Genomic DNA, 16,445 nt, shown 5'->3' with positions numbered 1-16,445 from the left:
TCACAAAAACATGAGGCCTGAATTTCTCTTTGTTGCCTATAGGTTCGGATGTGACCTCTGACCCTGACAATATCTCCAATCTCCAGCTTGGTTTTCTGGCTTACTGTTTCTTGGAGTTTCTTCAGCTGTTCAAACACACTGAGACTGCTGGGTGTGCTTGGATGACCTGCAAGAAGTGAGGGAAAGGGAGTCAGGCACTAATGTCAATGCATTAACCTTTTGCATTTGTCCACCTAAGCACCACAGGAGTCATATCACTAAAAAAGGGTAAGGTCCCAGGCACCATGTGTCCTGGGTAGGAAAACTTCTGGGTGACAAAATTAGTTTACTGTATTATACTTATTTGAATTGTTCATCTGGGGAGAATACAAAAGGGAGAAGATATTGATTTACCACTGAAAATGTCATAGATGGGTTGCAAAACTGAAACATAAATTTGAAATTGTTTTGGCATTTTTTGATTTTCTCATGCTAAGATGGATGAAAGGGGGAAAGAAAAGTTAGCTGAACTTTTTATGCAAAAGAAGAATGAGTCATCTGAGGTGGGGCCAAAGCATTCATGTGATGCAATTTGATGTCTACACTGGGGTGAATCCAACTGAGGTGAATTCAACTTGACAGAACCTCACATTTACATAACACAGCTTTGTAGGACAGTAAATCCTTCATAACTTAAAACCTGATTATTGCTCCAAGTATCCCTGATCACAATTACAAAGGGCTGGAAGAAAGTTTCTTGTGCCCCCTAAGAGCTTTCTTTAGCAGGTATAAATAAATGAATTTACATTCTTAGCATAGTGTCCATCCAACCACTACTGATGTATGCGTAAAATAAGAATACAAGGCTGAAAAGCATTCTTGGTCCTCATTCTATTTCAAGCAGTATTTCATGCAATTTCTTTTAATGCATCTAAGTTCCTCATTTAAGTTCCTCAAAACTGATTTGATTGCATGTCTCCTTTTTTTTTTTTCCTGAGAGCTGTGCCAGATCATCACCTCTCCAAAGTGAGAGCTGTCTTCTACATTCCAGTTGGGATCATTTGTACCACCTGTCATAGGATTGTTAAATATAAGTATGAATTATCTGTCTGTATAAATGGGCTTGTTCCACAGACATCAGAGTTTTTAACTTTTACATCAAGCTTTCCTTTCTCCATTCTATTAATATGCATTCCTAACACTGCAGATGACACCAGTAAGATTTATTTCAGAAGGATTTGATCAGCTCCATATTAGGGTTGTCAATCCACTACATGGGCTTCCAAGAAGAGCCAAAGTAGAAAGAATTCTGTACTTTGATCTACAAGAAACAGTGGGAGAAAAAGCAAAGAGACAGCTAGACACTAGTGAGTTGCAATAATACATTAATTTCAAATGCACAATTACTGCACATTTAGGACTTGCCCAAATTGTACAAGACTGCTGGCATCCTCCCACTGTGTTTGAAGCTACTTTCAAGTTCATTGCTGACAGTGTCTGTATGAGCAAGAGTATATGAATCCAAACAAAGCAAGGATAAATCCTGAAACCAAAATCACCAGGGCAGGTCAATGGACTAACTTTGGAAACAGAAGTTGTGGCACATTTCCAGCCTAGTTCCTTACTAGATGAAGTCACAGAAAGAACCTTAACAGGCAAATTCTCTGAACAATGTCACAGCATAGAAATGAAATATCATATTACTCAAATAAGGAAAAGGCAGGGACAGAACATAACGTAATGGTTTTATTGGCATCACCCTTGAACAAAACACAAAAACTAATAGAAAATTCCCAAAATGGCCCAGGCAGTATTTGCTCTTCTGTAAGTTTGATCGCTTACTAAATTATTTAAGACAGACATAAGTTAAAAAAAAAAACCATCAAAAGAGGACTTATTTATTTGATTAATTACCTGATAAAGGTGTTTCTGCTACCATGGGATTTTTCCAGCAGACACAATTTATAACTCCAGTACTATCATCCACTGCAAAAAAAAATTGCAAGCATTACAGACTAGGAAAGCAAGCAGTCATGTTCCAAGAAGTGAAGATACATAAATATGTAGGGAGATAACTGCCAAGCACATCTCATTCCAACTGGTTTGGAAGGTAAAGTCCAAACTCTACTTGCATATCTGAAATAATTTCCACAGTTGTTTCAGACATGAAAGTAGCTCAGCACCAGATGTGCTTATGTGCATAGTCAGCAAAGTAACAGGTATATTCTCAAAGAAAGATCATACAGTAATTTAAATTATGAGGCTTCAGTACATATATTGGATACTAAGGGGTTTCAATCTTGTTGACAAGGTCAGGGGAAGAATCAGTTTTGAAGGCTGAAGTCAGACAAATTGAAAAAGGAAACCAGGCACAAACTACAGAAGCATTACTGTTAGAGTGATGAAACAGCACTTCAACATTTGGGGATACAACCATGAGAATAAACCAGGAGTGCAGCTACCTGCAGCTGCACTGGTTTCCATGCCAATACTATGCTCAAGGTCTGTTGGTCTTTCCAATACAAGATGATGTCCAGGGAGCAGAAAGGCAGCTCCCCTAGGCAGGAAGGACAGAAGACATGCATTCCTCTAAGCCAGGAATTCCCAATTCAGAGTGTAGGTGCTGGTGGCATGCATGCCACTTCCTCTGCTGAAAAAGCTCAACAACTTCTCCTGAGCACAGAGCTGCTCTTCCTGTTCTGCCAGTGACCAATGGAAATCAGTTTGACGATTTCTGCTCCAGGCACTGCATTGTCTGGAGGTGACAGCAGGAAAAGACAAAACTCAAAGGATACTAAAATCTGTCTGAAGAATCAATTTTCCATTGATCAAAGGACTGTATATAGATGGCTTGTACAACAAACACTCTAAACAGAAAGACACTAAATGTCTGTCAAGGATCATCCAGCCAATGCACCTTGCTTCTTGAATGTAACATCTCCAAGACTGACATTCCACTCCTCACAAATGGAAACCTGCAATTTTCTTCTGCTCCTTAAAGCAAGTCCATGACTAAAAAAGTAACAGCAATGTTTACTATGAAGGTGCTGACTGATACCTGCAGTCATTTCCTCTGGGAACCATAGCATCAATGCCTTTGTATTGTCTCACGTGTTTTAAAACAATCTCCCTGTTTGGGGGGGTCCGATTTCTAATTATTGTTTTACCTTCCAGTTTCCAAGCAGTTTAGCTGCACATTCCTATTAGCAAACTTACAGCACTTATAAGATGCAGGCAATTCCAAATTCCATCACAAAAATATACTCTTTTCTGCTCTCTCTGTTTTGAGCTGCTGTGTCTGCAACTATTTCAGCAGCTTTAATTTTGTACCAGAGCACAGATAACGATCTGCTGGTAGGATTTCCTCTCCTTGGTACAGACAGACAGCAACTATTTTAGTAGGAGGCAGAGCCCTCATCAGCCATGCCCAAGCCACGCGTGCAAGCCAGCAATGGCAACAAGAAGCAGGGCAGATAACATTTCACTCTTGCATTCCCACAGTTTGTAGATGTTCCAGCTTGCACCAACCAAGACAGACAGGCTTCCTAAGAAGGGCCTGGAAACAAACCAAGGCTGAAGGATTAGGAGGCCAGACTGCTTCTCCTCAATGTAACAGCTGAAAACAGAGTTCTGGAGAGACTGACCTGGACTTGACCACAAAAGGAATCTGGTAGCAGAGTAAGGTTCTGAAACAAAGTTTTGCAATTTCATAGATGAAAGCTTTGAACAAAAAAACAAGTAACTCTTGCAATTGTATTCTAATTAGGCAATCTATTTTAAATGCACAAGGGGTCTACAAACTTTTGAAAACTTCCTGTGCTCCCTGTGCCACCCTTCCTCATCTCTTTGGGTTTAAACTTTTGTTTATTTGGGTTTTTTGTGGGTTTACTTTTTGTTTGTTGGGGTTTTTTTCCTGGTTTTTGTTTGTTTGGCTTTGGTTTCTTTGATTCTTGCTTAATTATTTGAGGGGTAGCTCAAAGCTATCTGCTAAATGAGATAATTGTGTAAATTTTTATTTCTTTATGACAAAAAGGGTATGGCTCTTGTCAGGCCTGCATGGACCTACTGGGATGCTGGTGAAATTTTTTTTTTTATTTTAAGTCGATTGCCTTTTAGTTTTAAAGTTAGTTTTGGAGTATAAATAAAACCACATGTGATGTTCAGTTTTGTTAAAAAGGGGACAAAAGAGGCCAGAAAGGTGCACTAGGTAAAAAATGAGCTTGATCAAAGCTATGTTTTAATCAGAGATCATTCTCCTAAATTATCATAATAATAGGAAGAAACAATCAAATCAAAGTGTCAAAATAAGATATTACATAGCATGTAATTTTTATTTTTTAAGCCAGGGAAGAGTAAACTAACTCTTTTTTACAATTATAATTTTGTTAGCAGTTCTGGCTCTAGAGTTTTCAGCAGAGGACCTAAGACTCTTTAAAGTGAGTGATGTGTATTCTGAAACAGACAAATAGGAAGTGAAGGGGGAGGATCAAGGCAGGGACACAAAGACATTTCAGTTCCCTATCAGAGGGAAAGTACAAAGGGGGAATTGCTTTGTAAGTCACTTTTAAGCAGATGGAAAGTGAGCAAGTCCTGAGCAGTGTGTGGCACTCCAACTGATGCAACCCCTGTGACTCACCAGAGTCTGTTGAACTGAGAGATGCAAGAAGTTACAAGCAGGAAACTGTCTAAGAAGTTACAGTTTTGTGCTGCCAGAGTTGGCTTGCCTGAAAGGGAGGGCAGGCTGGGGAGGGGCACCCTGGCAGGTAGCCTGAAAACTCAAACCAGGAACTGCTGGAACAAAGAGTGGAGTTGGATGTGGAAGACAGCAGGAAGACAGGCTAACTGTGAGCTGCACTTGAAGGTCGGCTGATCTAAGGCCTTAATTCCACTACTCTGCAGTTTCTTTTTATTTCTATTCCTCTACTTTCTGCTCCAGTCAAACATTTTCAACAGGTGTAGTTGTTAAACTGATGCTGAAAGCAGCATGGAAAACCCTTACCGATAGAATTAGTTTTGTCTTGGTCATTTTGATTCTGTCTTCCTCTGTTCTCATGAAGAGATAAATGCATTTGCAGTCAATGCCACTGTGCAGCAGTTTGATGCTGGGGTATCTGGGAGGTGGTTAATTCATCAGCTGTATCTTCACAGCACTCCCAAGGGTCAGGGAACTGCAATCGTACAAGCAAGGGAACTGGGAAGGAGAGGCAGACTCACCTCCACCAGGTGAAAACCCATGGCAGAGGAAAACAATGGCAATAAGGGCTTCAATAAGATCTCTGCATTTGGCTCCCCCTTCCTGCTGTGAGGTGACCTCCCCCCACCTTTTGAAACTTGCCACATCACCACTGCTCCACTCTGCTTTTTCTCCAGATGTAAAAGACAGCTGAACAAAATGACAATCAGATGTTTCCATGTTAATAAAACTGAATACTGGGAAAAGCAATACAGAGGAGACAACTCCCAGCTGGTGTTGGCAAAAACTGGTGCTATGATGCTTGAGTTCATTTGTTGAAACTCTTGTGCATCTAAACATAAACAAGCTCCTGACTGCTATTAGAAGTTGGCTCCAAGATATGACAAGACATACAAAAAATCAGAAAGGATTTCTAAGGTTCAAATATGGAAAAAGTGATTTCCCATTTGTGGGTACTGTTAAATATGTTTGCATCTCACCAAAGGTACTGCAAATAGGAGAGGAAGGTGGCAGAGTCCAGTGACAAACCAACATCCAAAATTAAGATTTGCTACATGACCCCACATGAATCAATTACTCTGTGTTAACTATTCAGTTCTCTATTTTTGAAGTGGAGATAAACAGTAGCTTCCCTACATTTGCCAGGTAATCTCAGCGGTAGATATACATTATATTAGGATAACATTTGTTTCAAGAATACACAATGAGCACATAGGGAGACCTTTCAGTTCTAACAGTAACCAAGATAAATAGTAAAGGCTGATAAGTGCAAGAAGAAAGAGAGACATTTTCCTTACCTCCATAATTATAAAAAGCATCTCGCTCCTTCTTTTGAACCACTGTCCCAACAACATCCACCTGTCTTATTGGATGTCCATTATAAAAGAATATACCTAGACACAAAACATGCTTGATTAGTGTAACTATTTCTTTCAACACCCTACCCTACATAGTCACATTTGTCAATTAAAAAAAAAACATACTTTCTTACATGTTTAATAAATCTTAAATTATACAGCACCTAGACAGGAAAAATCCCCTGTATCACTGAAAACTAGGGACACTAAAAGGAGAAAGTATCAGCTGTACTTAGGATGCCAAAAGCTTGCTTTTGTATAGTGTCAGAATCTTATTAACCTCTTGTTTTCCTGCACATTTGGATCTGAAAACTGTTTGTTTGCTGCAAGCTTTAGGGGGTTTTTCTTTGTTTGTTTTGTTGTTTCATTTGGGTTTTTGTTTTGCTTTGCTTTGTTGTTTGGTTTGAGTTTTTTTTATATCTTCATAAGGCTTCAGAATAAATAATAGAACACAAAGGAAGCAGTTTGAGCTTCTCACAATGCAGCTGTTCCTGATTAAGGCAGAGCCTCCGAAAGGAAAACTAACATAATTCTGTCTTTCATTTCTAGAGGAACAGGAGCTGTGGGGGCAGGGGGAGAGCAACAGCCCTCTCAGACTGCAGAGTACACTACTGCAGTCATTGTGGACTGCATCCTGAACTTCAGTTTCTGAAAACACATGTTCTAAAAACATCCCTTCAAAGCTATTTTTGTGCATCTATAAAGATAACTTAACACTTAGAAACATGCCCAGGAAAGAGTGAGAAATCACAGCCCAGTGGACTCTGAGAGCACTGAGGTTGCCTTGCTCTGTAATCCCTTTCAAGAGAGTGACAAATGTTGTTAACAAACACTAATGTAAACATCATACACTGAGGCTTCACAGTCCAACAGCAGGAGGAAAATAGGGCAATAAGCTCCAAATATACCCTGGGCTGGCTAGTTTTCAGTGAATGTGTTTTCTTCAGTTTTCAAATACTGCTGCTTTACTGAAATAAGCCATCTGGGATGTTCAATAACTGTCTTCTGAAAAGTAGATAACTCGAGGGACTCAGAAGGGAACATTTGGCTCCGTACACCGTGGCAAGTGTTATTCTTACAAAGGGAAACACAGCAGCAAGGGAGTCAGAAAAATGTTCTGTATAAAAAAAACCCTAAATCCAAAATCCAAAAATAACTTGTCCTACATAGCTAGCAGCCTTAAATGAGCCTGGAATTAACTTTCTTCACACAAGACAGAGAGAAAACATAAAAGTTTCAGAAGAAATCAGAGGTGATCAGCCAAGCAGCTCATAAGCAGAAATTCTGCTCATAAAAATCCATGGCAGTGTTTTGAGGATGCATCTGTGGCTATCATCTCAGATCTGGCTACACTAATCTGCAGTCACTGGTCAGGTCTGGCATAGAGAATGTTTAGCAGGTCTGTCCACTTGTCTGTCATTTCATTTACCAGGGCACAAATAAACACTGCTACAGAAACCCCCAGTGGAGATGCTCCCAGTGTATGAAGTCATTCACTCAATCTTACAACATCTCTGTAAAAGGTCTGGGCTAGTTTCTGGTCTAGAGCAAGACTGTGGAGCAGAGACTCCAAGCTCCTGATTATGCAAACAAGCAACATGTTATTATGTTTGTTTCCCAGCTAGTAAGCTGAGTTTTGGCAGATGACAGAGACCAAATAAAACTGGTTCTCTCCATCCCCGTAAATTCACCTAGAACTCCACCCTTACTCTCAGAGAAAATACCTGAACTAATTTGAAGAATGAAATCATATTTAACCTAGTAAAAGTTGTTGCACTTCATGACTTCAAGGTGTAAATTACTCCTCCTTCCAGTTTATTTGTTCAAATTAAGCCCATATTGGTAGCAATAAATATATACTAAATATTTGAAGCTGTGGACAAACACATTCAGTAAGGTTCCTAATACCCCAGTAATCAACACCCAGAGCAAAATGCCATTACCACAACAGCCACAGCACTGCCACAGGGAGCTATAGATACAGAGATCTCTAGGGCAAGTGCTGGTCATGTCTGTACCAGCATTACTGTGCTGTTTGCCATTTCTTTAATTATTATTACCTTCTTTTATACTATTTGTAGCTTCCCTTCCTTGTTGATAAGCTGTCACAAAGCAGTGGTGCATGATAACTCTGAGAAAAGCTCATTTCCATGATGTAATTATGTGTTACAACTGAGTTTGACACCCACTCTCATTGCAAGGCTGCTAAGACAACACAATTGCTGTTTTTATCTGGGAGGTTTTCCAACCTTCTTGTCACCATTTATAGCAGCAGAGTAATTGGCCAGGTTTACTGCTTCCCTCTGTGTTGCTTTAAAGGATTAGTCACTGTGGCATCAAATCCTAATGCTTAAAAGTGGAAAGAAAAAACTCATTAGGTCATTCAGTCCATTTCCTCAGAGCCAATATAAGACCATTTTGTACAGTAAATTCCTGGCAATCTGTACAGTCAGAATATAAACAATCCCAGTGAAGGGCATCCCACCTTTTTCCTGGGAAGGCTGTGCCATGGTTGAACAGATGTCATTCTAGGGATGTTTTTCCTGACATTCAGACTGTGTTTCTTTCCATTCTTCCTAGTTACAACGTTTTGTTTTGCCCTCATTCATTCTTAATTACCATTACTTAATGACTGATTTATAGCCAACCATATAGTTAGCTTCAGCTGGTCTTTAAAAGCCCATTAAAGGCAGGAAGCATTGACAACAAACACCTACATTCTTCCTTCCTCAAAAGGTATTAATTTTAGTGTTTTTGTTGTGCTATCATTTGTTGCCAACAAATAAGATACACTGGAAAATGTCTGGTTTGGTGTATATATACAGCACTAGGAGAATTAACAAAATTCAGGATGTTGGTTCCAGAAAATTTTATTTTACTTGAAGTTTGGTTTAGAAAATGATGCAGGATTGCAAGCAAGCAGAGGGCAGAGTGCCAGATGCACAGGAAGGGGAGAAAGCTCAAATGTACCAACTGTAAAGGCTGATATCTTGACATGACAGATACCACCTCCTTAGGATCATCTTAGAAAAAAAACAAAGGTAATAACAAAACTGAAAAAGTTCCTGAAGCAGAAGCCAACTCAGTAAAGTAAAAGAACAGGAAGAGAAGTAAGAAGGGAAATTCAGGTATTTTGGAGTAAAGAAAAGTGCAGGACTGTACTTTCTAGGACTGTTCCTGCTATCATGAAATGTTTCTTGGTGTTTATAATGCTAATTATTCTGAATACATTTTCACATGTGCATGTACTAATGCTCAAGTCCAAACTACAATCCAATTCTGCTGGCATTGAATTGTTTAGTATTTTGTTTGAAAACAATTAAAATATGAAGAACATGATGAAGAACAGTTTTTACCAGATTCATTTCCCACACCAGTACTACTAGGAGACATTTATAAGACAGTTTAAAAAGGCCTTTAAAAAAGCTTGCTGTAGGACAAATATCAACAACACTCTGCAGCCTAATTATTACAATGGATTTATGATAAAAGTCTCTGTCCATGTTAAATAACCAGGATAGATAGACAGACTGGTATTTGTGGTTTGTGAAGTCCTCATGTACATAAAAATGGCTGCAAGAAGAGAAAAAAACCCCGCCAGTCCTTCATTTCTCCAAAAATAGCATTGCTGCTATCCTTGCTGTTAAAGAAAACTGAAGAAGAATAACAAAACCTACAAAGCAAAGCATATTCAAAGAGCCAAATAGGGATACTTAGTATCTGTGGACAGAAAATAATAAAAATTAAAAACCACAAACAAAACATCAAAACCAAACCAAAGGCATACACTGTGCTTAGGGCTTATTGCTTTTCCTCATTAATTCTAAGTTCTCTGGGTCCCTCCCTGATAATCTTGCACCATGTCAGGCTTCACTTGGGAGTAATGAGCCCTTCCACAGCAGAGACACACTGCAGTCTATTTAAAGCCTGTGTAGTGAAAACAGCAATTCAAGGTCAGAGCTGTGCTGCTTCAGCCAAAGCTCACATGTGGGTGACACTGCAGAGCAGCAGGATACACTGCAAAGCAGACTTGTGGGGCAAGGTCCAGCATGGAGGCCAGAATTTACAATAAGCTTGTTCCAATGTATGAAGAATGCCATATATCTATCATATCTAGAAATTAAGGAGACAAAACCTCAAAACCTGTATCTGTCTTATAATGTATTAATATCCATAGGAAAAAGCAAAATCACACATCCAGCAATATCATCAACTGTCAAAATTTTGCAAAAAAAAGGTAGAGACAATGGAGAGGTAACAATACATATGGCCAGAAAGGACAAGCAATTTTTCAGAATTAACTTTATCAGAATATAACAACCACCACCACCCAGAGGAAACACATTACCTTAATGTAAAAGAGGTACTGGAGAGAAAGGAAAACCATTTTAACAAATATATTTTATTTTTCACATACATTTCACATACAACCTGTTGTTCTTAGAACTTCTAAAAGAAACTAACATCACTTAGCTTAAGGCTATGGAAAACTACTTTATTGATGTTTGTGAAGTATTCTTCAATCCCTTCATAAAAAGCACAACATAAATCAATTATAATACTGTGTGCATCATAATCAGCACCTATAAATACATACCTGGCACCTGTATAGATTCTCTCATTTCTGTAATATCTTTAATATAGAGTCTTGCAAATGCAGAAAACACAGGATCGATACCCCAGTGCAGAGAAGGCATCTCTTCTTCATACTTCTCAGACTGCATCTGAAACCTGTGAACACAGAAGGACCTGAAATTGTTTTCTACAAAGGTGAAGAGCTGCTCACATTCATTCTTTTTCACATAAATGAAAAAACAGTTCATGAGTATACACACAATAATACAGCAGAGCTGAGCATGAGACACTGGAGTTTATCTAATAAAATGTTATATTTATCTATCAATATTTCATGTGTTGCCACATGAAATATTCAAAGTATCAATACTCATGACTTGTTTGAAGTACTGAGAATCCAGCAACAGCATTTCCCCCAGTAACTTCAAATGAAATAGAATTTCAGAGACTTTTCTTCTCTAAAATCCATAAACAGAGAACTAAAGTCAACATTTGTTTAAAAGAGCAGGATTATGGGATCCTAAGTGGCTACTTTCTCTACAGATGATTATTATTTCCCCATCATTCTCCTTTCCTAATGTACTCATTGTTTGTGCTGTGCTTTATCATGGAGTTGAGGGGGGATGACTTTATTCAAAACAAAAACAGCCATCCCTTCTTTGTTTTGGGCATGTAGTCTCCACTAACTTTGAAATTGTTACTTTTCCATTTTGCCCTTTCAGATTTTAGAGTTTATGCCTGCCATCTTATGCCATTACAGATCCAATTCTCTGCTTATCAGGGTCTTGATGTCAAAAACCCCAGCACTCGATTCAGGAAGATCCTCATAAAGATTTGGAAGCTGAAAATACTTTCTATCAGCTTCTCCTGTAGCTGCATTGTTCCTGTAAGGCTTTCCAGGTCACCTTCCTTTTACTAGTAAAAGTTTAAAAAAAAGTCAGTGTTATTTACCCTTCCTTGGACTGGTCATTTCTTAGGTGAGATGTTGAAAATATTTGATTTAGTCAGTTCCAGCAGTAACTTCACTATTGAGTAACAAACTGAAATAGTTTGATTACACCTGGATTCGTGTCTTGCTCCCCACTACAGACAGCTCTTCCCAGCCTTTTCTTTTTGCACCTGCAAGATCTCCTCAAAAAGTCACACCATTCCTTTCTCACTCAAGTCTCCCCATGAAGCACCCTTTTTCTACTGCTGAATTGAGACACTGCTCAATAGAAATTTAGAAATTAAGCTGTTAAGTGTATGATTTTAACACAAGCTGCTATTCCTCCATATGGCAGTTCTCTGGATACTTACTACACTCGGTGTCAAATTTACACCTTAAAGTTTCTCAAAGGAACAAATGGTTTGAACCTGTATTTTACTTGACATGCTCATTTTGTTAACAAAATTGGTTTCTCCATCTCTTTTTGCTTGCAGTCTCTAGTACAAAGTTACATTCCTTTCTGCTTCATGCCCCCCAATTTACTTTGCATGGTTACAAAGCCTGTCACAGCTCAGCACCTGTTTTTCCTTCTAGACAGACAGCAGACTGCGATTACCAGCCAAAAAGAGACAATCAGGTAACAAGTCTGTCTAACCTGTTGTATTTTGGGTAAACAGACACTCCTTGGGGTAAAAAGCAGAAGTCACCCCTGCACATGTGTGCATCTGAGGGGAAATCAATGAAGCAGCTCCACTGAAGATTAAAAATATCTGTATTTTGGCATTTTATAGCCACTTGTCAAGCCTGAAATGTCCAAATGTTAATAGATTAATAGCCAAGCACACTTTAAGCCTAAATGAAGAGCATCTCCCCAAAATTTTTTACTGCTTTCCTGTTCTGAAGGGAGAAGATTTGTGCAGTGAAAGCTCTTTCCATCTCAAAAACAACTGGGAGTTAAATCTCAAATTCTGGAGCTTTCTTCTCACTCCCAGGCCTTGTTACAGCTCCTCACTGGAGATATTTACAGCCATCATACGTCTTTATGTAGAGACCATTCTGTTTGGTTCAAGCCTGCTACAGACACACAACACTTTATCTTGCAGATGTGGCAAAGATTCCTTGACAAAAACTAAATTGTGCCCCCAGCACTATGAAGGCATCACAGGATTCCCTGAAGTCCAGAGGACAAATTTGCTGAAGTCCTGAGTTAGAGACATTCCATCCACACCAGGCTGGGACAGTGAAACCGTACCCCAGCCACCCACTCACTGTCAGCAAGGTCTGACAGGCACACCAGGGCATTCTGCACAGCAGCCAAAGCCTTCCCTGGCCTCCTCACAGTCCCAAGAGCTTTCCCAACCCCTGACACCACCCAAAACCAAGCCTATTTTCTTCCTTCCCTCCCAGTGGTCAGCTTGGTAGCTACATTTGAACAGTGGCCTATTTGAAGCCAAAAGTTTGTGGTCAGTTGGAAAGAAAAGACGTTTAGTGCCTCCTGGATGTATTGCTTGCCTCTAACACTGCTAGTATCAGTCCATTCTTCTCAGCATTTGTCTGTTTCCTCCTAAAGCAAAGCAAGATGTAAACTATTTCCAAAGTATCTATTCAGTGAGTTCCCAAGCTTGTTTCAGGCAGATTGAGAGTATTAAAAACCGTAATTCCTATAAGGCTGGCAAAACTCTTCCAATCATTTATCTTTTGATATATAATAGTATCTTCCCGTAACTTTTTCCTAAGTTGGCAGAGGAAGCCTCTCCATCCCGGGGTTAATTAATGAGTCATCCTGGCAAAAGTGGAACTTTCCATTATGCTACAAGTGTTTGCAGCCCTTAACTGGTACCATTGGTGATTTGCTATCAGCAAAGAAGATAAGAGCTGCCCTGTACAATGAAGAGCCAAGGGGCAAATAGGGGCATTGTGGAGATGCACAACGTTATAATCAGTGAAGACCCAGACAGCAAACAATAGACAATTCTGAACAGATACTATCTAATTAATGTTTAAGGATTAAACTGGTTTTTGCTGGGAGAGGGCGATCAGGCTTAGCAATATAAACAACACAGAGTCCTAGCAAAAGGTCATTCCTTTCTGCATTTTGTTTTAAGTGCAGTGTAATGACTTCAGGGTTGCTGTAGTGCAAGAATTCAATCATGTTACAGGAGGAAAAAAAGGCAACAGAAGAATCTAGTCCACAAGTAAATTAGACAGAAGATATCAGTACTCTATTTTTAACTCCAGAAAAAGGCTATGAAGGCATAATCATAACCAAAAGAAGAATTATGTTCTTCTTGGGAAAACAACTTTGTTTGAAGGGCAGAAATCTAAAGTTTACATAGTAGGTATCTAGATACAAATAAACAAGAAGCCTCAATTTGAGATTATTCTAACATATTAAGATTGGGCTGTCTCTTTCACCCACTGCTATCAATGTTAGCTTTCCTGACTCTACTGAGAAGCAAACCAAGTCCATAACCCCAGAGCTACCTTGTAAGCTCAGCAAGGTATCATCCTAGAAGGGAAAGCAAGGAAAATTGGCACCCTTCCCAACCATGCCGCCCCCCAAACCCATTTTCTTTGTTCCCTCCTAAGCAGCCTATTGGGTAGTTTTGTCTCAAGAGCTTCCTATTTAACACCCTATTGATTTACTCAAAATCAGCCCTAGCCAATTAATTCCTTGGCTCATATTCTTGTGCCCACCATGTACCTTTTCCAAAAAAGGTAAACGGTCTTCTTCCAATCCCAGTGCAATTGAAACCTCAAAGAAGAGTATCTGTTTTCATGTTTCTCGTTGTCTTTTCTCCAAATTTGATTAACAACCAAAGCTCTTGGAGAAAATTGCCTTAGCTTGAGATTAATAATTTTGAGCCAAGAAAATGTGTCTTGCCAGTGGCTGTCTGCAACTGCTCTGCAAGTGCTGGCACACTGCTGCAAAAACTCTTTCTCAAGTTAGCTGTAAAACAGAAACAGAGAATTTATTCACTAATACAGGCAACTTAAACATCCTACCAGGCTTTCACTCTTCTCCAAAAGCTGCCACTACCATGCTAGCACTGACAATTTACACTGGAAACGGCTCCTAAACTGTTGGAGTTGCCAACCCAGTGCATTAAAACAACTTAAAGTCATCACTGGTTTTCTTGAATAAACTAGGCCAGAAACTGTGGCTGTCAAAAACTGCTCCACAGGTCAGCCATTCCTGCCACAGACAAAGCAACTTGTGGAAAGAAAGAGGAGCAGAGTCAACAGCTGGGTTTTGTAACACCCTCTGTCATCTGAATTGAAATCATCTGTGTCTGAGTCAACACCCTATGTGACAAATGACTATTATCCAACTCTTCATGATCAGCAGAGGCAATTCCAGCATGGTACAGTCAAACCCACCATTTTCCAGGAAATGTTTTTAATTACCTACATCCATCCACATACAACATTTTAAATTAAAACCAAATAAACCCATTGTATTATTGTACAAGTAAATCTTACTGAACTGGGAAGTAAAGCTTTTGGTTACAGTTAATATGGAACAAAGATTCTAGACATGAAACTCACCCATAGGTTTTTAAAAAATACATAGTTAAAAGCAAGTATCCAACACCAGTAACAAGATGAACACCCTCACTGAGACCAAAACACCTCACTGGAAGGCAAAAAAAGGCTCCTCGAAAACAGCTGTTGGAAAACTATCACACAGTAAGGTAAGGTCAGTTTGGATCCACCTCCTACCTGGTTATTCTATTACAAATCAAGATGGGGCAAGCACTTTCAGTCTTTCATAATAAGCCACTTACTGCTTCTGTCATGTTAAATCCTGTCAGTTTTGATGCTACATGCTGCATGTCTTGTAGTTCTTACATATAAGTACAATTCCAATTTAAAGACATAGTTTCAAAACAAAATTAAGAAATCTAGAACTCCTCTGAACTTCCAGAAGTTTAGCACTTCCTGCAATGTTACTTGTACAAGGGTTTAACATTTGTCTAAGCTCTTCAGATAACAATTTACCAGAAGGAAGCATTATAGATTTTTTTTCTTAAAGATACTCCTTGAAATTCTAAACATTGTATGTCTTTTACTTACATTAGTTTTTATTACAATACACTTCATTGGTAAGTGAAGAGCAAGACAAGAGGCCCACCACTGCAACCTTTAGCCAGTGGGGAATCTAACAACCCAGAAAGGCACTGCCCACAATGCCCATAAGGCAGGATAAAGGTAGAGGCAAAAAAGCTGTTTTATCAATAAACTGACATGGCTGTTGTGTAACAGTCTTCCAGTGGAGTTAATGTCTCCATGTCATAACTTATAACATGTTTTCCTCCCTCTGATTTTACCTTTCCACAGCACTGCCTGGGAAACCTTCTGGACCGGTGCATGGGGCTGCAGAAGATCAAACAAACTGGCTCCTCCAACATCCACAGTCTTGGAAGGAATGGGGACAAAGCTTACAGTCCTAGATTGCCTCCTTTTGACATTGAAACTTGTTTTATATGCAAGCTAAACCTTGAAACAAAGTTTTGGCACTCAATTTTCCAAAAGCCTGATTCTGAAAAAACTAACAGGGAAGAGTGTAACAAAATGAACAGTACAAGTAGCTCTTTCTGATCCTTGTCCCATGCATTAGATACAATTTCCCATGGATCCAGAAATCTGTGTGGGAGAACATGCACTGGAACAGCTTGCCCAGAGGGGATGTGGAGTCTCCCTCACGGGAGACATTCCAGAACTGCCTGCACAGAATCCTCACTAATGTGGTCTAGGGGGCCCTGCTTGAGCGGGATGTTGGACCCTTCCAACCTTATCCATTCTGTGATTCTGTAATTTACTGATACAGCACAAAGGAATTAACTAGCAGAGAAAAGAGAATAAAAGTTAGATTTCCTACTCTGTTTTAGCAGTGTAACATAGATTTAGT

The 16,445-nt window shown here is 39.3% G+C and overlaps 1 protein-coding gene across 3 annotated transcripts in view; it reads right to left on the bottom strand.

The window, feature by feature from the left end:
- Nucleotides 1–16,445, bottom strand: part of STN1 (STN1 subunit of CST complex) — a 44,183-nt gene that overhangs the window by 20,249 nt on the left and 7,489 nt on the right. For 2 of the 3 annotated variants that reach the window (XR_013183447.1, XM_077182916.1), the window contains exons 2-5: nucleotides 10,628–10,761; nucleotides 5,971–6,066; nucleotides 1,894–1,965; nucleotides 5–166 (exon numbers count right to left, since the gene is read on the bottom strand). Coding sequence is in view for 2 of the 3 variants with exons in the window: in XM_077182916.1 (XP_077039031.1) it covers nucleotides 5–166; nucleotides 1,894–1,965; nucleotides 5,971–6,066; nucleotides 10,628–10,754 (457 nt within the window). In the remaining variant the exon portion in view is untranslated. Of the gene's footprint in view, nucleotides 1–4; nucleotides 167–1,893; nucleotides 1,966–5,970; nucleotides 6,067–10,627; nucleotides 10,762–14,237; nucleotides 16,336–16,445 lie in introns of those variants that run through there. The other variant, XM_077182917.1, reaches the window with a different exon arrangement.

Source organism: Agelaius phoeniceus, chromosome 9 (genome assembly GCF_051311805.1).
Source record: "Agelaius phoeniceus isolate bAgePho1 chromosome 9, bAgePho1.hap1, whole genome shotgun sequence".
NCBI classification, from domain to species: domain Eukaryota; kingdom Metazoa; phylum Chordata; class Aves; order Passeriformes; family Icteridae; genus Agelaius; species Agelaius phoeniceus.
Note: the sequence above shows the minus strand (reverse complement) of the source record. Positions and strands in the feature narration are given on the sequence as shown.